Here is a 23,628-nt window from a genome sequence, read left to right as displayed (position 1 = left end):
CCCCCCGATGTGGGTATTATAATTTGATTCGTTCCGAACCGGTAACGCGACGATATTTGGCACTCGAGACGAACGATTACCGTCGTTGTTATTGCAATATTAAGCCAACACGAATTCGCAATCGAACCTTCCACCGCGACTGCACCGTTACGGTACAATATATTATTATTATGTGATTACATTATGCACAAAGTGTATGTAGCGACGTAATTATATTATCATTGCGCAACACACACACCTAAATAGCGGACAGGTGCAAACTTTCGGCTTTAAACGACTTAAAGTCCTTTTGTGACGAACATATTTTAAACAACTCCTGTTTACTTTAGGCGATTTCCGTACTTTCTAACCCACCATAAAAAACTAAAACTATGCTCTGGGAACTTTGACGTTGGCTAGAAACGCATAGTATTTCGTTCGACCGACGACGTTCCTTGAGTCGCGGTCCTGAATTTAACTTGTTAACTTTTCGTTTTACTATAGGAATTTGCTAACCAGCGTATTATGTGATAATTTTCAAGCACATATTTGTAATTTTTAACGAGCGATTTATTATATAAATTCCATTATTTTTTTTTTAAACTTATTAGGATGCCAATCAGACAGACAAATGTCTATCCGTCGCTGTACGTTATGACTTACGATCCACAATATTTTTTGCACGCCGTTACATTTTAAAATATGTAGGTTAAAACGATGACAATATTTTTTTTATTTTGTATTTATATTATCATATATTTAAAAGGAGATGTTATAATATCTAAGCTTTTTGTTACAAATAAATAAATTGTAAAGTATAAAAATATTTGTTTATTGGACAATTTTATAAGTTATGGTCAGAGACTTAATCAGTGATGAGTTGTCCTTGTACCAGCATAAATGAGAAATTTAAAATAAAAATGCATGTTCAACGCTCTGTCGAGCAATTCAAAAGGAATTTCATAATAATATTTCATTCTATTCTACAAATACAATTTATTATAATTATGTACAGAACAGTTTTTCCTCAAATATTTGTTATTCAGTTTATGATTTTAATTATTATAATTTGTTTAATTTTGAACAATTACTGATATATAGGTATAATATATATTATATATAGTGAATATTGTATACATATACTTTATGTTCGTAGTTGTTTCTTATACCATCTAAATTGAAATTCAAAATGAATTTAGAGCTATTATTAAGAATCCAATAATATTATTCAACAAAAGTTCATAAGCTAATTTTAAAATATGATATGGAACACTTTTAATTTACCTGAAAATATATTTGTTACATTTGTGCTCAATAATCCTTTGGTTCAGCTAATATATTTTGTTTTCCAACGTTGAAGTAGGTATATTATATCACTGAAGGTGTGTAAATTTACTATTTTTATTATATTTAAACGTTGGTTTATATAATAACATCTTTTATTTCATTTAAAATAATTTATTGGGTACCTTCTACATTTACGTAAAGAAAAATGCATAAGCAGTTTTATAAAAATGCGCACCTTTCCGAATCACTTTTATCACAAAGTGTATGTAAATTTACTTACACTTATGTAATTTTGAACAATAACAACTTGTCTAAAAGTTTTTTGTTACAAAATTTTATTAAATTAAATTTAACATTTTTAAAGTGCATATTTTCATAATATTATGTAATAAATTTACCGCGCCTCAGGAATTTCAAAACTGCTTTCCAATTTGTTGGGTTCATTATTTTTTAATTATTTTTACAATCGAAAAAGGTATTAAGTAGAAAATATTGTGCTTAAAACTACTTAGTTCAACAATGATAAATTTAATTAAAACTAACGTGGATATCTTGTCATATTTTCCTTATAGTCTGACACGGTAGCATTTTCTCATCAGCCATACAACGTGCACATCGACCCCAACTGGAATGCTTAGAGGTTTAATAGAAATCAGTGTTTGCACGGTGGTATAAAATTACATGGCATGTAAAGCTAAAATCCCATTTTATGCATTATTTTCGGATACCAAAAATATTATAGAATTAATAACCACTCATTTGCGTGATAATATAAAATGTGTTTATGCACATAAGTATGTACTAATTTCCTTTTGCACAAAAATATTTCCTCATATGCATACAAATTATAGTTATGAAAAATATTTTTGCATAACAGTAGTATTCTGTTTTTTTAGAAAATAAACAACTGTTAATGTACATATTATGTGTAACACTACAAAATGTATGTATATGTACTCACCTTCTAAATCGGAAACTTATTATCGAAGAATTTCACGTCAACTTTGAAAAATCAGTCTCAAAACTCAAATTAAAATGAATTTATTCTATGTAAAATTGTACATTATACATTCAATTTGGTTCAATCTTGGTTTCTTTGAATACGAAAAAATAGTTCGTTACTACGATAGTATAAGAATGATCGCTGCAAGATTCATAAATGGCTAAAATAATATTTTAAAAAATTGAGAAAACAAATTCAAATTAAAAATCTGTTAATCTACCTAGACCAAGTTTTTCATAAGCATTTTTTTAATATTAAAAGTAATATATGTATATAATATGTGTACAAACAATTTATCAAACGAAAAATAATCTGTTCACAAATGAGCTATAAAAATGATCGAAAATACATTGTAGTTTTAGAAAATTTGTACAAACAAAGCCCGCCTTATTTTTCATTTAATCTTTGATGTACCTATTTAATAGACCACCCACACACTTTATTTCTGAAATGTCTGACAAAGATGTAACACATGAGGTGGAAATGTGTTTACAAAATACACTATTTAAAAATGAAAATAATATTACATTGTACTTAATTAAATAAAAATTATCTACATACTTTAACTAAAAACATTCTATTGGGTTTTAAATTTTTAAACTTAAAAAAAAAAAACTTACAAATCTAGAAATATAAAAATGTCCTTAGAAGAACATTTTTCTAGAAACCAATCATAGTAGAATTTATAGAATTTAGTAAAATTATTAAAATCAGCCACAGAAATCAATAATTATATATTATATCATAATTTACATACACATCATATTGCACTTGCCAACTTCATATTATAAGCTCTCATTTTAATAAAATTATTATGAAAAAAAAGTTTTTCTCTTTCATGTCTTAATTAATGTGAATAGATAGAATTCAGTTTCAATACACTATTTCCCATCCAGTAAATAAACTGTGTGTGCATGTGTTTTTTAATTATTATTATTTATAGTGAATAAATTATCCAGTTATAAAGAGAAATCTAGGATCTCATACACCAACCGATAAAAATGTTGCACGACGAGATTTAATTAAAACTTGTATGCACATAGTATAATAATATGATATGGATTCATTTTTTTTTTCGGAAATGCGTATAAAAAGTGTATTATCAAATACTATTATATATATATATTATATATTATACATTATATACTTTAAATTTATGAATTTTTTAATATTAAAAATTACTCAAGTTGCACAGAGCAAATGCATATATATTGCTTTGATTGTGAATAATAGTTTTCTAATTAAATATAATGTATTACAATATGTATGCTATCGTATTTTAATATTTGTCAGCCTAATTTATATTATATTTTTCTCAAAACAACAATTTTTCTTTCAATTCATTCAATGATTTAAAGGTATTGATTTTAGAACACAGTCATCATATTTCCCATACTAATTTAGTTGAATCGACAAACCATGCTTCTGATGGATATTTCTCTGTAACGTACGAAATTCCAGGACCGCATTTAACTATGTCATGAATTATTTTTATTATAATTATAACATTCCCACCTCTATACAATTATTGTACCCGTTGACCACGTTGACCACATTAACCAGAGCGTATTATCGCGTATTTTGATGGCATTAATAAATTAAGTTTAAGTACCCGTTTAGTTTGCATAGGATTGTGCGATATAATATTTTTTTGATTCATCGATTGATATTGTGTGTTTTGAATTTCACAGCGTGGACATCCGAGACAAGTTTACGGACCCAAACAAGTCACATTGGAAAGACGAGTCGTTGGAGGGCAGGTCACACTTCCGAATGCTATCCGAACCGGCCATGTTAACCATCGATAACGTATCGGAAATGGACGCCGGAATTTACAGATGTCGAGTAGACTTTCGGAAATCACCGACCAGAAACTCCCGACTGAACCTAACAGTTATTGGTAAGTACCTACCAATTATTATCGCTTTGTGGTTTTGTTTTGAGCGCGTTTGTCGAGTCCCAAATCATCAAGACATATCGCACTGACATTGGGGAATGGACTTACACCATCCACGGTCCACACACTCACGCTGTGTAACACTTTTGATATTTTTATCTTTGTTTTGAGATCATATGTTCTGAACAAAATGTCGTACGTAGAAAAATATCGCACGAGACACACCGAAGTGAACGCAATGTAATTCCATTTTTATGAATTTTTCAGCACAGGGCTTCTTATTACGTTTTGTGACCATACGTGTAACCTAAGAAACGTGATCAAATTATTTTACTTGTATATATACACACACACAAAATACCGTAGAGAATTTTATGCCCAACGCGGTTCACTTGAGAAGAAAGGATATATCTGTCTACTGTCATACGATCTCAGTTTTCATTTCGGTGTTTGTCATTTCGTGATTATTTTTAACCAATTTTGTTGGAAAAATAAATGCTAACATTTTTATCACATACAATTGCAATTTTAATCGTGACATTTTTAAAATGTAAAATTACATCTGTTTACATATGATATAACTAATACGAATAGTTAACAATTAATTATAGACAATAACATGAATTAACATGTTTCCGATTTGCTAATTCTACACATCATTAGTAAAGTTTGTGGAAGTTATGCCGAAAAATATAATGTTTTATGTTCACGATTATAATTTATATGAAAAAAAATGTTCTGTTAATGCTCTCGGCATGTCCATTGGGCATCAAGATATGTTTTGTTTAACCATTGTTTGTTGTAAAAAAATAAATACGAGCAATAAATTCTCACTTCATTTCCGTTAAAATATGGTCAGCCAACAGTCAGAAACAATCATTTTTATGTATGTTCAATCAATTCTTTGTATTATATTTTTATAAAAATTGCAATCATTTTTCTTTTTCGTACACATAATATCTATATAGATACATTGTAGCTACCAAGAATATATTTTGAATAAAACAAAGCAAAAAATATATATACCTATATAGTATTTATAGATTAAAATTAAAGTAAAGTTTCAAAGCAAAAATAATCCAATGATTCAAAATCAATTAAAATTTAATCTTATCTTAATTGTTTATTTTTTATATAAAAGGTTAATTAACAAAATCGATTACCTAGTCTAATTTCCATGCGTAAAATGTTTATTTAGATATTCTACAAATAAATCTAAATCAGGGATCTAAGATTAAAAATTATTTTCTACCTCTTACGAATGATAATCCTATAATATGGTTTTACCTATATGCATGTGCCTTAACTATTTTTACATGAAATTAATTTATTATTTTGCACATAAAAATCAGCGTGGTTTAGTAGTTAAAACAAGCCCTCCCATACATATTTTGAAAAGGTGTTTACAAAATTAATTTTTAACGAATTAGAAAATTATATACATTCATTGAAATCACAATGTTTAAAAAATATGCATTCGTTGCAAAATGTTATGTACACATAACACTTGTTATGTTATTCGACACAATACAAATCGTGTTTTCTCTATTTTACAAACAATACATATTCCTTTATTCTGTAACAATGTGTATATTTGAATATAACCACTCATTAGTCATGAGTAAATATTATTATAATATTAGGTTTTGATGTTTTAGTGTCAATAAATAAAATTATAATATTACTAAAAACCTAAAATAGTTTTATCATACGTGTAGTTGATTTGCCTATACAACACGCCGGCATAATTAAATAATATTATATTTTAGCTTTGTTGTACACTTTAAGTTCGTGAAATAATGTATTAATATACCGGAAATTTGTTATGTGTAATCGGTGACTATTTCCTCTAAAAATTAGCATCGGTGATAAAAAAAGAAATTTGTTCTACCAAACTGATCACTTTGGTTACAAACCGGTCACACATTTTTATGATCGTCTACCCCTATCCTTGTATTACCTCTCATAATTAATGGCACATGTTATCAATATTAATTAAGCAAACAATGATAACATGATAAAAGATAATCATTTTGTTGTAAGAGGGGGTTGGAATATTATTATCAAACGAATAACTGGTGGAAATATCTTATCATCAGTTAATTTTTTGTAGTAACCGTTTAATTTGTCACCAATTTAATCTAACGAATTTGTGGATAGAGTAGGTAATACAAGACCAAATTGCTGGAACATGTTTCAACCAATTTTTAAGGCTAAGGATCGACATATTTTATAATGAGTCTTTAATATGGTTTTATAAATCTTAATAGAAATCTGAAAATACTTTTATTAACATTATAATATTTTACCAATTATAGTAACATATTTTGTTACAACATTTTTCGTAGACTCGTGTGAATGTTGTGTACATTCTTCATGTTTACAATAAGTTTTGTTATATATTTTGTTATCAAATACTATTAGGAACCTACTAAAACATAGTTTAACTTTTAAAAGTAAATGGTTGCCAAGTAAATTTTGTATTTATACATCAGAAACGTAATTTATGACAGAATATTCGCTAAGAACGGTGATTTTCGTTAATTTACCATACTATTATAATATAGACATAATATTTTATATTAATAATTCACCCATGAAATATATAAGTAAAAATAAATTAAGATTTTATTTTAATTTATAACAAATAATGTTGTGGAGTCATGTATAAATTATTAATTTTGTTCAATTATTATTATTATTAAAGTATCGTATTAATTAATAATAATTATTAAATAATAACTATATTATTATACAAGTTTAAGAAACATTTGTGATTTTCGTATTGTAATTAGTTTTTGAAATGATTCTTTTTTTCCTATTTTTATGACGCACATTGTAAAATAAAACAAATTTAAAACATTTTATCGAAAGCTAAATCCAACTCAAAATGTTTCATATTTGTGTTCAATAAAAGTTTAAATTTGATATATTGTAAGGTACAGATAATTTTTTTTCAAAACGTATAATTGTTATTATGTCTTATAATTGAATTTTAATGTTGTCACATTTTATTTTTTAGTGGGGTAAATAAGAATTTTAAATGTTTGTGTGAGTAAAAAAAAATGTAAGGAAAAAAGACGAAAATAATAATCCATGACTTATTATTTTCATATCGTATTAGCGTTTATTAAAAACTTTCAAAAAAGAGATGATAGAAATGTCGCCACCATCTTGTCATTATATACAGGTCTAATCTATGGTGGATTGACAGGTGCCGGCGAATTACGTCACACGTTGGATATTTTTTTCGTCCTTTAAATCTCGTTTTAACACGTTATTATAAAATATTATATATAGGCACATGCATTGTATGTATATATATATATAAAATCAATGTTATAAAAATAAATAATAAACTCACTCTCAAACATCTCGTTAAAACCTACTAACGTCAGCCAAACAATGTCTCCAAATACGAAAATTCTTGAGAACGACTTTAACACACCAGTGAGTCAGTGAGAAGAGCCACTGAAATACCATGTGTGCGTATATGTGTCAAAAACAAACTGTATGGGAGTGTGTGGCGGTGGGAAATCAAATTGTATTCAGCTCATGTGTGATCATGAATCTCGTACGTATAACGATTTATAACCCCTCGCATTGCAACTTGTGCTCGAAAACTAAAATAAAACTATATTTTAAGTAGACCGACGGCGACGATATTATTATGTAGGTAAAATAAATATAATATACTTATGTAATGCGTAATCGCTGCGTAATACTACTTACTGCTCCCTTTCAATCCAACTTTTTTTTTTGTTCTTATAATATTTTACGCAGCACTTGAAACGACGGGATATTATTACGAACGGTAATATTATTATGAATTTAACATTAATATTATAATATAAATAAATTATTTTCTTCAGTTGAATATACGTCATATCTTATTATATTGAGCCTTCTATAATATGTTTATTTGGAGACAAACTTGTTGCATCCCAGATCACCAATTATGTCGTTAAATTATTTTTTTTGACTGGTTATTAATAATTGTGCCTCGGGATTTCGAACGCACGTTACTTTTAGATTTGATGATTTTATATCATTTTTATGGAAAAGGTTATTAAACAAACAAAAGTCTTATATCGTTTAATATAGTATTAATAAACACAAATAACTTTTTATGAAATGTTCATATTGTTTTTGGGACTATATTTTCAGTTATAGTAATAATATGATTATAAAATTTTTAAAGTAATGAAATGTGCAATGAGCCATATTATATTGAGTGTAATAAAAATGTTTTGCCAAAATATCTCAATCTGAGTATTTAACTCAGATTAAAAATATAATATTTTATTTCATTTATTTTAATTTGGGACGATATAAAATATAACTTAAAAAATATGCATATTAATATTATTAATATTATTAGACTTACTAATCTACTAAAGGTATATCGGACGCAAATTTTAGTCTCCCATTTATGTCGTTCAAATCAAATAGATTTATTGATATTGAATAGGTAATTAATTAATATTATGATATATAACGCTATTATGACCCAATATTGTGCAAGCCCATTAAAAGGTTTAGTAGTTGGCCAAGAATGATTAAATCTACAGTGACTGAATACTGGATACAGTGATTATAAGAATTTTCCTATGATAACCAGCACTAATCAGTATTTTAAAAAATTAATATTTTAATATCAGCTCTATAAATATACCTATTTTAAATTGTTCTTAATACAATAATTACGGCCGTACAATTAAAATATGCCTATTTTATCCTCAACTAATTCGATCGGAATTGAGTTAATTGTCAATTAATGTTAATTTCATTACTATAATCTTCCGAGCTTACATATTTATATATTTTGCATTACGTATATCAATAGAATATTTAATTAAAATCAAAAACAGCAAAAATAAAGTTGCAAATATTTTACTATAAAGTATCCGTTCTTAATATAGAAGAAGAACATAGGAAAAAAAAATCTGTAGGTGAGGTGGTGTGTGTTTTTAATCGTTCTCCTGATCCTTTAGATTCGGTCCCAGACCAGGTATTATACGATTCACCTATATGTGTGTTGTATACGAACATTATTGTACAATTTCAACGGTTCGGATTCATAATAAATTAATCAAGTACATGGTTATGCACTCGCCGCACGGACCATCGTGTCGGACGATGTCATGGAATGTGTAATGTCCGTGAACACGGCGGCGAGGTGCGCACTCTTACATCGACGAAGGTAGTGGACAATTACTGTGTACACGTCGTTATAAGCCAGTAAACGCGATATTTTAGAAAATTGTTCGATTTATAATCCGTAACGCGTAAAACTCGTCGGCAAAACGTGAGATGATTTAAAGGCTCAGCCGCGTCGCCACAGATTGTGCTGGCTGTGTTCCTTAGGAGAATTAAAATTAACTTCTTTCGGCCGTTTCAATAATGACGACGAAAAAAAAAATAAATATAAAAACAAATACGCGAGTTTGCGTTTATTTGGAGCATTAAATATCGGTTTAATTAGACTTTTATAAGACACTAAATAAATTACTAAGCGATGCGATTTGGTTTCCCCACTTTTTTCGATTTATTTATTTTTTTTTTTATTTTACAACTGGTATAAAAAAAGACCAATAAGACATTAAACAAAAACCGTAATGAAAAAAATAAAAAATAAAAAGTTTTGGTGACCGAGTAATTCAAATATACAGAAATAAACAAGCGGTTTTTATCCGACCGTCGATCGATTAGAATAATTTTAAGATCCAATTATACTTTCTTTTTTCTGGCTGTTTTTTCATCGGTCGTTTATAACCTTTTTTCTGTTACAACAGTCTCAAACTATTGATTTTGTTGTACGGTATCATTCTATCGGATTTTGTATGCTTAAGCTCCAGATACTATGTGGTATTAAAAAATGTACGATACCTACTAGGTGAATCTGTTTTGAAACTATTCCATTTTTCAATATTTATATTTAAAATTGCAATAACTCTTACCACATGCTTCTTAAATAGAATGAACCATTAAAAGTTTGAAAATTCGCATTTTTTAGGAATTAGAAATATACGTGTTCAAGTGTAATTTTTTATAAATATACTGAAATTATCTTACTGTAAAAAGAGCGTACAAATTGTAATGCTTTGAAAATAAAATTGACTTTTCAAGGCTTATTAAAATAAATATATAAATACAAATATGTTCTGAATGATAATATGAATAAGAAAAAGTTGTGAGGTACCTCAAACTTTTTCTTTCAATAATTATTTTCAAAAGTTTTGATATTATAAATTTATTTTAAAAGATGCCAAACAAAATTAATCCATTTTAACCCTTTGCCAATATATACTGAAGGTATACACAGTAGGTATAATGTTTAAGAATAAGAAACTTTTCTATATTTCTGGTTTCTAGTGACTTTGCATTTGCGGTTATTTTCAACTTTGATGCACATATTTTTTTTTTATCATTTGAGTATTGTTATATTTTAATGATTACTCATAATATATATATAAATGTATATAATATCATAATGGTGCGTCGGTTCAGTTGTTACACCTCATTTTATTTAGTAGGTAGCATATATTTTTTTATCACAAGTTAACAATATAATAACTTTTAAGACGAGCAAAGCCTGCAAAATAATACTTTATTTTTCTATCTTCTCTTTATCGAACAAAAACATAATAAATAAATAAAAAAATAATATTATACTTGGCTTTAAACGTTTTATGATCATAAACATTATATTGATTTATCTTCATCTACTTTTTTTTTGAAAAATGAGTCATCGTAAAATAATAATAGCCATTGCAATATATATATACTTAATGTATATAATGCGTATGATTTTTTTTTAAATTTTTTTAATTGTAATCATACATTCTTAAATCGGTTCAATAACGCCATGAATATACCAAATTATACTGTGCAAACTAATAAATGATTTATCCACACAAAAAATTGATTAAAATAATATAATATAATAATTATAGGTATAGATATTACATGAGAATTTGTCGTTTATTTTATTTTGTAATATTTTGTCTCTCGGCACAGTAGTTGCCGGTAAATAATAATTATATTATGAGCAATCAGTGTCTGTAATTATGATTTAGTAAAAACAAATTATGAGGGACAAGCTCGAAATTCTATGTTTAATTTATATTCTGTTTTTTGTTTGTCCCGTTGTTTGGAATATTACGTTCTTAATTTCCCGAGAAATACAAATGATATTATTTTTTTTTTAGGAAATGCATTATTTTTAGTACAATCTTCCATGACTCAGAGTTAATCGTGTTTATCCGACATATTTTTCGCACTTTTTCGGATGAAATATTTCGGCATTACGTTGGCTAGTAAATCTTCCGTTAAGGTATCACAATAAAGTTCACATGAAAACTAATTTCAGACACGTGCACCGGTGGGCGGTCACGGTGGCTCATCCTAGAATCGTATATGATTTTCTTCGTCGACGATCGTAAAAATCCGTTTGTAGTTTTGCAACTACGGTGACGTCGCCGTTTTGAGACACGCACCCCCATTTAATACACGCTCAACGTTTAATACACGACGGCGATTTATTAATAATATATTAACGTAATCGTGACGGACGATCTCCGAGCAGAACGCATTATTATTCTCTTTTCGCGTTCGCTTTTCTCTCGACAAATGATGCACGGCGGCGGTGGTTCCTACTCGTGAATATTGCTCCCACGCCGGCTACAGACGCGTTTGCCAACGTCAATCGAGCACACACTTGATAGTATATAATATATATATATATTATACAACGAGTATATGTATAACGCGTTCGTGTATATTTATCACGTCTGGATGATCCGAACGTGCAATATAAGTGTGTAGTGCACTAGTGCGTGTGGGGTAGTAGACGATAAATAACTCGCCGCGTATATGATAATCGTTTTTCATTTCCCTCGACGATAACCGGGCGCGCCCGATGTCTCTCGGTCTTGCAAAGGGATATTTCTTCGTAGACCGGGGGATGGTTATTTTTGTGTGCCGGGGGTTAGTTTTTTTCGTGGGCAGACGGATAACGATGACACTCTGGACGGTTTCGGTTTCTAAAATGTCTACCTAGTTCCTGTGTTTATTATTTCAAAATACTCTTTAACAATACTAATTAAAGTATGTCTGTACCTATAGTCTTAGAGACTACCAAAATAGTACATTATTGTTAGGTACCTTAATTAGTTACTTTATAAAAACTCCTGCGTGCCATAAGTGAAAACGGGAATGATAATCACAAACTCAACATATTATTTATCTCTCTATATACAAAAGGATAAAGTTACTGACTGACTGATCTATCAACGCACAGCCCAAGCCAATGGACAGATCTGGCCTAAAACCAATTTGACGAAAATCTCAGAAATGCTTTTTAGAGATGTCAGAAAAGTATAGAGAGTAAGTAGTTTAAACCGTGTTAAAAAAAATATATACCTAGACAGTGCGAAATCCAATCCACGACTCGCTGTTCCCTATCTAGGTCAAATTAATTCACAAAGCTATGTATACTGACGAAAATTTACCAGTAAACCGAGGTAAGCTAAGACTGAGATACACCTATACGCGTATATTATACCACATAGGATTTGCCATAAACAAACTGCACATGGGCGAAATTGGAATATTCAGCTAGTATATATGTGTATAAATCTCGTGTCACGATGTTCGATCACGCTAATCTCCGAAACCACTTAACCGATTTTAATGAATTTGTGTAAATGTCTCTTGCTTGGTCCAAATTCAGAGATAGAATACTTGTTAACTCGATAAGTGGCCTTTTTTTTTTTGAAAATTTAAGAAAGGATTTTGAGATTTACGATGGAAATAATTTCTAATTGAAATTGAAAATTAGATTCGTTTATAAATGGTTGCCATTGGTTACTCGGGTAGATGAGGTAAAAGCATACATTAAAACGTTCCGTTTGTAGTTTCGAATAAAGAAATTATATCTTAAAACAAATATAATAGTTAAATGTATGTTTGTAGCTTATATGAGTACTAAAAAACTACTTAACCGATATTATGAAAATTTCAAATCGTTTTTGGAGATTTCAGGAAAATTTAGAGGGTAGATTTAACTAAATTCGATTTATATCAAATTTCATATCCAATCCACCACAGGTGAATTGTCAAACTCGGTCAAATTAGTTCAAACGAGGTACACAGAAGCAAATTTTCCCGTAAACCTAGGTAGCTAAAAGGTAGCTCATACTTGATTAACATTTTTTTACAAATACTAATCTTTGGCTCGGGAAACGTAGTCGGACGGGACATCTAGTATTTATATATAGTTGTATATACATATACCATACTTGGTCTTATTTTACCGTACGAATACGATAATTACCGTATACCTGTTTGCACCTAGCAGTAACTGCAAACTTCCAGAGCCGTTTCCTTGCCACAACCATAGAATACATGTAATCCAGATGTGGGATATGGAAAACACTGGGAAGGCGCTCTACATTCGTTTACGTATTCCTCGTTACCCTAAACGATTTTTAAAAACAAAATAATGTAACCTTTTTTATACAAATCTAATCAAAGTTAAGTATTTATTTAAATATTCACTTCGGTCGTGTGTCTGATACACGCACGTATTTTAAAATAAGTTATAATATATTATTCATTCAATAGTAGACCGATAATAATTTAGAAAAACAATACTTAGCCACAATGTACCTACACTGCTATACTCTATTGCTTAATTATATTGAATTATTTTATTTCACCTGCAGAACCAAATCAAAGTTATCTTTTACCACCAAAATCTTACCTTTCTCCGCACACATTCTGTATCAACCATCTACTAGATGTATTGACATTTGATAGTGATAGAATAATTGAGCAAATGTGGATTTCTAACAAAAAACACAAATACGATAATTAATATATTATGGAGTTAATCGAGGTCACTGCCCTCTCTATTATCACTCGTTTATTTACGTGACAAAATTGTAAATAATATGATACATATTTCATCATCCTCTTTAATATTGATACAATTGTTGCATTACTTCAGAAATAAATATTTGTTTTACCTCGTTGTTTTTGAATTCTAATTATATTGAATTATTAATACTGCATGCGGATGGACACACATTTCCAAAATAATTTGATATTTATGTTGTTGTAAGTTTTATTTTTTCTGTCAAATAAATTTTCGTTTCTAGACCAGCAATTTGTTTGTTAGTCTTATTGTTCAAAAAATCAAAACAAAAATGAAACGTAATCCCATCAATTTCTACCAAGGTCGTATTGATGAATCTAAAACCCCAGTTTACGTTGAAAGCTGTAATCTGGCTTTTGAAAATATGTTTGGTTTGAAAAACTTTTACTAAATAAACGACATCTATAAAAAGTTTTGGAATGAAGAGAGATTAATAAGTTAAAAAATGAAAGCCATGAGATGCATTTTGTTATATTATTCCAGCTTTCACGGTAAAAATATTGCGTATTTCACTCACCTCTCGTTATATAGGTATAATATAGAATGTTGCAGAGTAATGTACAATATATCGTAATATACTTTAATACTTGAATCGATGGACGCTGGTCGTACTCACGTGATGGAGTTCAAAGAAAATAAAATATATTTAACGAAAAAAAACAGCTGCGTAGAACGGTTGTACGAATGGCTGGCTGGCAAGGGCGTGACATTCAACTTGCACGCGTCATTTGTCGTATGTGTGTGACTCCAAACAAGTTTACAATTACTTTCTGGGCTTCTATTCACCAGGCAACGAGAAAACTACGAGATTGGAAAATTCGGGTCGTTTAAGTAAACTTTTTTAATGATACAAATCCTAAACTTTAAATCCATTATTGATCAATGTTCTATACCCATATTACATTTTGGCACCATAAAACACCAATATACACCCGCATGCATTCGGTGAACTAAAACTCGCGTAGGTATATACCGTGGTGACGACAAACATTTAATTTCGACAAAAAAGTTTCACAATAAACGCTTTAGTAATCAACATATTAAATAAATCGTCGTGTAATCTAAGCGACAAACGGAAAAGTTTATGATTTTAAAAACAAAAACCGCGATCCAGACGCCACACCGGGAATTTTACTCGATACGGTTTTATGATATTGTAGGTATAAGTCAAATCGTCGTAATATAAAACTGTACCTGCAATTATTTAGTAAGTTGTATTTCAATTTACAGTATAAAGCTATAGAGCATATTATTATTATTATACTATTTGATAAGCGTATTAAAAATTGATTTGGGCAAACAAGCCGCTCATAACATGGACACGGTTATTAGTTATAGTATCAACATTCAATATATTTTACTTAATAAGCTGAGTCCGGTATGTATATATAGTCATAGAGTTTTCATAATATTATCATCGAGCGCTCGGCGAAATACAAACATGGACTCCCGCGGGCATTGTTTGAACGTTTGGATACAATACATAATATTTTGATTATATACGCAATACTATCGTGTAATGTTGCGCCAAGCTCATTAATTATGATTATGCATCTTTTGATAAACAACGCAAGAGTTTAAAATTAAAACCGACCGTTCAACTATAAATATTAAATATTGAAACAATCTCGGTGTGGTATCCGTTAAACGATAATATTATTACCGTTATTATGGTGGCTGACAACACAGAGTTATATAATATACCTGTACGGATATAATATTTTACTTAATGTTTCCCCGAGGAGCACGTCCAAACGGAAATATTATTATTGTTATATATAGTATTGTCCAGTCGTATAGTAACGGATGTCCTTTTATTTTTTTACCATTATTGTTCCGTTTTGATCACGAAATTAAATCTGCTGAAATGTCGTGAAAAAATTGTATTTTTTACCATAACCACTGACTGTATTTTACTGTATTTTTAGACTCCACCTCTTCCAACAACCAATATACGATACGTTAAGGCGCGTCGTGTACCCATTATGTCTCCGTGTGACTGTCGAGGTCTTCTGTCGTTCGTAATAGTGTAATATATATATTATATATTTTTTTATACCAAACGCGTACGATGAAAACGATGAATGTTAATAAATCAATCGAAATACGGAATTGAACAAAATGAACTAAGCTCGTCGTTATTTTCAATTTTTTTTAGCGGCACCTCAATTCCCCTCCCACAACTTCAGACAGTCTAACACGTAACGGTGTTGGTTGGATCAAAATAGTTTTGGGTTTCTTCAAGAGGCAGTGACTGCATTTCTACGAACAATAAAAAATATTTTTAAGCATAACAATACTTGTTGACTTGCAGAGAATCGAATTTAATTGTACGCAATTAAATTTCATCGGGTCGAGAATATAATATTATAATAATGCATATTAAAAATAAAAAAATTTAAAGCTCGGAATATTACAACAAGTTCAGTGTCGGAACAAACAATTAATTTGAATGCGTTCTTGGAACTCAAAATTCAAATCATCTTAAAAATTTGTAGAACAATACATTTTATCATTTACTCGGAAACATTTTTACTCTGTTCCAATGAAAGTTTAATTCTGATAAATCATGAATTAAAAAAAAGCATTCGTTTGGAAAATGTCTACCACATAAAAATATTGTCTACGCGGCTAACATAGTGTACCTTTGAATATCATTAGTAAAACGATTAGTCGTTGTCAATCTAAATTCAGTCTTTTACATTATTTCACATCATTAATTTTTGATTGGGAGCTTATAAATTATATTGAAGTATTGATCCTTCAAGTTTCCTTGGTTCACGGTCATTCAGTACAACAAAAAACTTGCTAGTGATTAAAATCTGGTTTTAAGCTACAAACTGTAATTTTTTTTTAATGATATTTTGATTTATGAAATTAAACCAATTAGAAAATTGACTATGTAATTTATCAAATATCAATAGCTTAAAATTGAATTTTCCATTATTGTTATCAATATTGATGGTATCGATAATCAGCTAAAAAATACCTATAAGTACCGTCTTAATACATAGTTTAAATGTAATTTCATACGTATAATAATTACATAATATATGTATATTAATTTCGAAATTAGTTTTATATTTCAACGTTCAGCGTAGAATTTGCTCCATCTTAAGTTAAATAAGTTATTTTTTTACAAGAAGCGGAACGAGTGTCTGGAAAGAAATCCACATTTCCGATATGAGAATTTTACAACAGTAATATCATGAACTTGCGTTATCTCAAGTCACATTTTCCCCGAGGCTCACTACATTCGTGGTGAACGTCTTAACATGAGTGTGCGTGTGTGTGTGTGTGTGTGTGTGTGTGCGTGTGTGTGTGTGTGTGTGTGTGTGTGCGCGTATTTGCGATCATACGCAACCGTGTATACGTACGGTAAATATGGACTGAGCTCAGGTAATTAGGGCAGAAATCCTACAAATTAATTTCGTATCATTACTGCGGCCGATGCGTCGGGGCTCGTACACAACACTATGTGCGCTTGGTTACCCAAAACACATAAAATTACGATACGATCCGAGGCTATACTTATATACCTAACCGTTTGAAGCTGATTGTGCGTCTGCGTATACACAGTGTTTGCTGATGGGATTATCCGTGAATATATTATTATTATATATTAACCATCGTCCTAGATGAAGTGCAAAGTCGATATTATGGAGAGCTTGACCAATTACGACGAGTCTCCATGGTTCCTACAGTATATTTGTTTTTTGTTTTATTTTATTTATTGAGTTATGGCTTCAACATCTATTTTCATTAGTCTGAAGGTTATTTAGTAGGTTTTAACTGTGGGAGAGTGTACGGTTGGTTAGGACACGTGTGTATATGAATTGAGGATTTGTCACTAAAGCCCGGGAAGTAGTGACACTGATTGACACTGAACCTCAGAACACGTTTTGTGACTGAGGACAATCTCCACACCAAACCAGGCCACGATTTTATTTTTGACCGCTAGAATTTTCACAGTACTTATTCCATTATTTCTATGCAATGTGCATCTACTCATGTGTATGTCTAGTCAAAATTACAATCGAATACAGGAATGTTTTAAGTGTCACAATCACCATCATAAGCTTGATCATATTTTTACAGTTTTGAAAAAAGTTAACGCTGGTGTCTTCGCATCGAATTTGATTCTAGACGTTATATGTAGGTTAACTTCATATTTTTAGACACAAAACGTGTATTGCATTTGCAAATTTAAATAAGTTGTGTACATAAAAAATTAATTTGTTATTTCGTTAAGTTCAATAACAGTTAAATTTGTATCGCCTGTCAAATTAAAAATTTGCTTCGTGAAATCGTATTAAAATGACTGTTTGAATTGGTGAAAAACAAAAATTATATAAATATTATATAGTCGGTACACACCAAAAGAAATAATAAATTATATTGTGAACTTTTCATTTTCGTTTTTTATTCAAACTGTATAAATAATACATGGTTTGGTATAATTTTCGATACATTTTCCATCCCGTTAAAAATATGAAATATTTATATTCAATACAAAGTTTGTAAACTTAAATTTAAAACTTTGAAAATCTATAAAATAACGAAATTCCTTTAAACTTAAATAAATACTTTTACAAGAACATGTATGGTTGAAACTATGCTATCATGACTTCAATATTAATTAATATTGAACATAAAAAAAAAAATGAAAATGTTCATAGCAAAAAGTTTGTGCTTTTTTTAATCTCAAATAGTTTTGCCGTAAAAAGTAGGTAAGGTAAGCGCACAATCAGACGAAATACGATATTGTTTTATTATACACATGTTTTTGGTTGGTAGACGACGTTAAATTGTATAATAATACGGTTTTCGTACGATAGTTTATCTTCGGGAGTTGTTTTTAACCATTTCGGCCTAGTATAACTTACACTTGTTAATGTCGCTGCATAATATGGGCCTGGAAAGGTTTAGCAAGTTTGTGCGGTTTTCATTTTGCGAGTCTACCCATAATCCGACCGTGGCAGTGTGTTTGGAAAGAATATACGCGGGTCTACGGGATTACGTGATTAAAGACGGAGGATTCGCTTTCCGGACAATTTAAATTCGTTCCGCGACTCAGATTGTGAAATCCATATTGACCTTCTCAAATGTTGGTTTTTCATTCCCATCCTCGCACATAAGTCAATTTATATAGTGGTTTGAAAAGTTTAAGCCGAAAACTTTTGGGTACCAACTAGTCTCGTCTATCGGGATTTAAGTTCTATTTGCACGGCCGTTACTATAGGTGACCATTGAAATCCACCGAGCTTCAAATCCTGAATAAAATTAAATGTTAGACAAACATTTTACGGTACGTTTAGCGGCATTATAAATGATTTGAAAAATATTTCCTACCTACACGTAAATCATAAATGACAATTTATTTGGAGATCAAATAAAGAGTCCTAGACCTACTATTTCAACGATGAATATTATTTTATTTTCAAAAGCAAAGTAGGTACATTAATAATTTCAGTTTGAATAAAAAATATTTCAATAGGTTTCAATTATATATACAAATAGCAGAATTATAAATAATAATTGGGATGGGGAACCTCCACTCGTATTTTTTTTTTTTTTAGCATCTGAATTACTCGAGTTAATGAACTAATGTTTCGCTAACAGCTATGAACACTATTTATATAATATTTATATTAACACGATGTCGGTAAGTAGTTTATAAGCCAGTCAATCGATACAAATGAGCCGGAACGCACGAAGTCATCAATCTTCATGCCATATCGATTACATTATCGGCATCACAAACCCCCCGGAGAGAAGTGAGACATTCACAATTCTTCTAAAATGTAAATATATATGCATGACGAGTTGTTGTCATTTCATTAATCCGGATTTATTAGACTTTTCGAATGCGTTGTGTTGCATCATCGTAGCAAAGACTGTCACTCGGATCTATAACTAACCTGACGAATGATTTTAATAATCGATTGCGCATGGTAAAAAAAACGAAAATGATAAAACCAAAAACATGCTTGGGTAAACTTGTTTGGTATAACGATGGTCTCAGAAATTCGAAATCAGCCGTCTGGTGAAATTTTAAATTTTAAAAGCTCTTGCGGTGTTAACCATAGGCGTAAGACTCGTGACGGCCGCTTAGAGGTGGTTTTGCCGTATATAATAATATTAAATTAACATTATGTTACCGCGTTCATGGTCACGTGCGGACGGGCGCAATCACACGGCCGGGCGAGCAAGTCCTTTAGCCGTTTGCGTGAAAATGAAAACGAAGATGTTATAAACGCTTATGTTCCCGTACACACGCGTGGCGCACACAAACTGAGAATTTCATCGCATTAAAATGAATGGTCCAAAACGAGCATGGTTATATAATATATATAACGTAATGCGTTCGGTGGTGGACGATTCGGAGTTAATGAAATTTGCAGGTCATATTAGGGCTATGGCGACGCCTTATAAAAGGTGAGTTGCTTCAGCGAGGGGTAGGTTGGGGCAATATGTTGGTAAAGGCACGCGCCCCCAACGAAAATTCCTTTAACACGTGCACCCCAGCCCAAGTATATTATGTGCACACGACCTGTGTTTTGCGTAATGGTATAATGCACGCGGGTTACTCCCAGGTATGTAGGCATGTATAGGGTACGGTTGATACCATACCCGGTCGTTCCACGACGAGATTAACTCGAGATTATCGGATCTGCACCCCGATGGTGGCGGCGATGACGACTAGTTTCTTTGTGTTCATCCGTCCGCCGACGTTTCAGTCTATTCACCAGACTCAGCCGGCTTGTCTGATTCGCGATGGTCTGATCATCGTATCCCACAAAGCTCCTTACTACCACCACCACCACCACCACCACCACCACCACCACCACCACTTGCAGCTCCATTCAGCGATTCACATTTCTCTCACGACCGCTGACGCTGTTTTCCACGTAAGCTCCTTACTGTATATAGTATATTATATATATATATAGTTTCAGTTCAATAAGGGACATGTTTTCGTGTCTCTTTGTGCACCACCGTGTTGTCGTATAAGGCCGAGCACCTCGTAGAATTACATGAGAAAAAACATAATAATAAATAAATCCTATATGGAACTCAAGTCGTGAAAAGTTGGTCACTCGTTCTTTGCCAGTGTGGTGTACGAATTATTTTCGTAATTGTCTTAATTCGTTTGAAATCAATGAAAAACCGTTGCATTAGAAAAAAAAATATTCCGAGATATTATATTGGCTCTTTTTTTTGAGAAATTATAAAATTTTCCCAGTTGTTCACTTTCTCTTTAAACACTTGAACGTGTTTTTATTGCTGAAAAATTTAAAAAAAATTCATAACACTCCAAAGTACAACACACTATTATGATGAAATTCGTTGGCACAAATTATTCGGGGTAGTGAAGTGATGCATGATTTCCATGAAATGCTCACAATTTATATGACAAAAATAATTTTGAATTTGTTATTAGAAAGCCATGACCTTGCCACGGTCACGTTTCTACCGAACTGTACAACACGCACATTTTAATCTCATGATGTGCATTGTGTTTATTGTTATTTCATTTACAATGTTATTTCTAAACCTTTATCATTCTCTGGTTTATGTATAGCTCTTTGTCATGTGTCAACCTTAGGGCATTCCAGAAGAACTCTCGTAGAATACCATTAGATACAAATTTGCGCGTATTACGTGTGGCAGATAAAGATTAAACAATCATAACATCATCATAACATCATAACATCCGAATTGTATGCTAAGTTTATTTTTGGTGCACCCATGATCCGGTTTTCGAGTGGTATTAATAACAATAACTATCAAATCACAGGCTTTTACTTAATTATAATGTCTCATTATCGAACATTGTAAAAATTGTTTATTACAGACATGTTGTCAGTGGCCGATTAAGAATTGTGCAGTACGAAAGTACTCAAAAATGTATGACGAGGTAAAAAATAAAATAACTTTTTGGTATCGATGGGTACTCATTTTAAGTGCTAAAATAATAATGTTGAACTATTGACATTCCTTATGCGTATGACATGTATGATATGTTTATCAAACTATAAATGATAAAAATCAAATATTTTTAGCGTTGAGTAATAACGTTGGACGAAATTGAAATTTTTAACAACCAAATACTTAGTATTTAGTAGTTAGCAAATAATACCAATTAAATTCCATGGAACACAATTTAATCAGATTTTCTTCTCAAAAACGTATGGAAATTCATGTGAATCATGTAGAAAGTGCTAGAAAAAAATTTAGTACTGGCTAAATAATGATGTAGTTAATTTAATAAATCAAGTTTTTTTTTAAACTTACACTGCTTAAAAATCTACACCTAGGTATATATATATTTATATGCTTACATACTATAATCATTACCTAGGTATGTACAATATTATACATTATAATATAGGGTGTATAATTTATATCTACACCAGGAAATTTTCAAATTTGTTGCCGATCTGATAATTTTAATTATGTCAAAAATACTGGAAATGGAATTTTAAATGCAATACTTAGTAAAAAACTTGTACTCTGACCAAATTTTAGATGCAACTAATAAATCAAAAAATGAATATGTCAAACACATTACTATAAATAAATATATTAATATTATTAAATTATTCATTCCTAAACATAGGTAAATAATACTATAATGATATAAATTGATATATTTTGAACGCACTAAAAAACTGAACAACTGCTCAAGTATTATATAGTTTGCCTTATTTACAATAATTTCATCAAATATACTTAGTAATATATCATAGGCTGACCGACCATCTTCGCTCAAAATTGTCTTTCGTATACAATGACATTATACAGTGACCCACTTGTAACCTACTGGGCAGATTGAAGACTGACACCCACATATATTTTTCATCAATACTTACATTCCACTGTATTATTTTAGTATAATATCATTATTAAATATTAAAACTGTTTAAAGGTAATACATATTTTGTTTTATAATACACAACTATTCCAACGTTCATATTTATTACAAAGAACGGGTATTTAATTTTAATTCCACTGTCGAAATTAGAATTGAAATTTCATAGTATTCAAATTCATCTGATATTCGTTATAATTCAATCTTTTTGCACCCACTTTAATAAGAACCATTTAACATTAGCCAGAAAACAATACAGACAGCCGATTAGCAACCAATCAGACTCGCTATCATATCGTATAATTATTACTACCCAAAATTCCTATTAATCGTAGCGAAAAAACTCTGAGAGTGTATGCGTTTAGATGAGTTTGTAAAAGTTGCAATGCATTTTTGTGCAACCATGCATACATATTGTGTATTTGCAAATGATTTAAAAATATTACAATGTATTTTGGTGATCGTTTTTTAATATTCTATAAAGCATTTGGACAATATTTTATCAATGCGTATTCCCTTTTATTTTAATAGAATTTAGACTATCTCTGAATTCTACTAGTATCATTTAAAATTCATTGATTTTTTTTCATTAATAAAAATCACGAATCAAATTTAAAAGTCTTATTGTTTAAACTGATATAAAAATT

At 30.3% G+C, this 23,628-nt stretch overlaps 1 protein-coding gene across 1 annotated transcript in view; it reads left to right on the top strand.

Annotated features, from left to right (window-relative positions):
- LOC100166234 overlaps positions 1 to 23,628 on the top strand; it is a 567,258-nt gene that overhangs the window by 438,850 nt on the left and 104,780 nt on the right. Inside the window, exon 3 of the mRNA XM_001952454.5 lies at positions 3,961 to 4,169. Coding sequence (XP_001952489.2) covers positions 3,961 to 4,169 — 209 coding nt within the window. The remainder of the gene's footprint in view (positions 1 to 3,960; positions 4,170 to 23,628) is intronic.

The sequence above is a fragment of the Acyrthosiphon pisum genome, chromosome X (genome assembly GCF_005508785.2).
Source record: "Acyrthosiphon pisum isolate AL4f chromosome X, pea_aphid_22Mar2018_4r6ur, whole genome shotgun sequence".
NCBI classification, from domain to species: domain Eukaryota; kingdom Metazoa; phylum Arthropoda; class Insecta; order Hemiptera; family Aphididae; genus Acyrthosiphon; species Acyrthosiphon pisum.
This window is presented reverse-complemented; position numbering and strand designations above follow the sequence as displayed.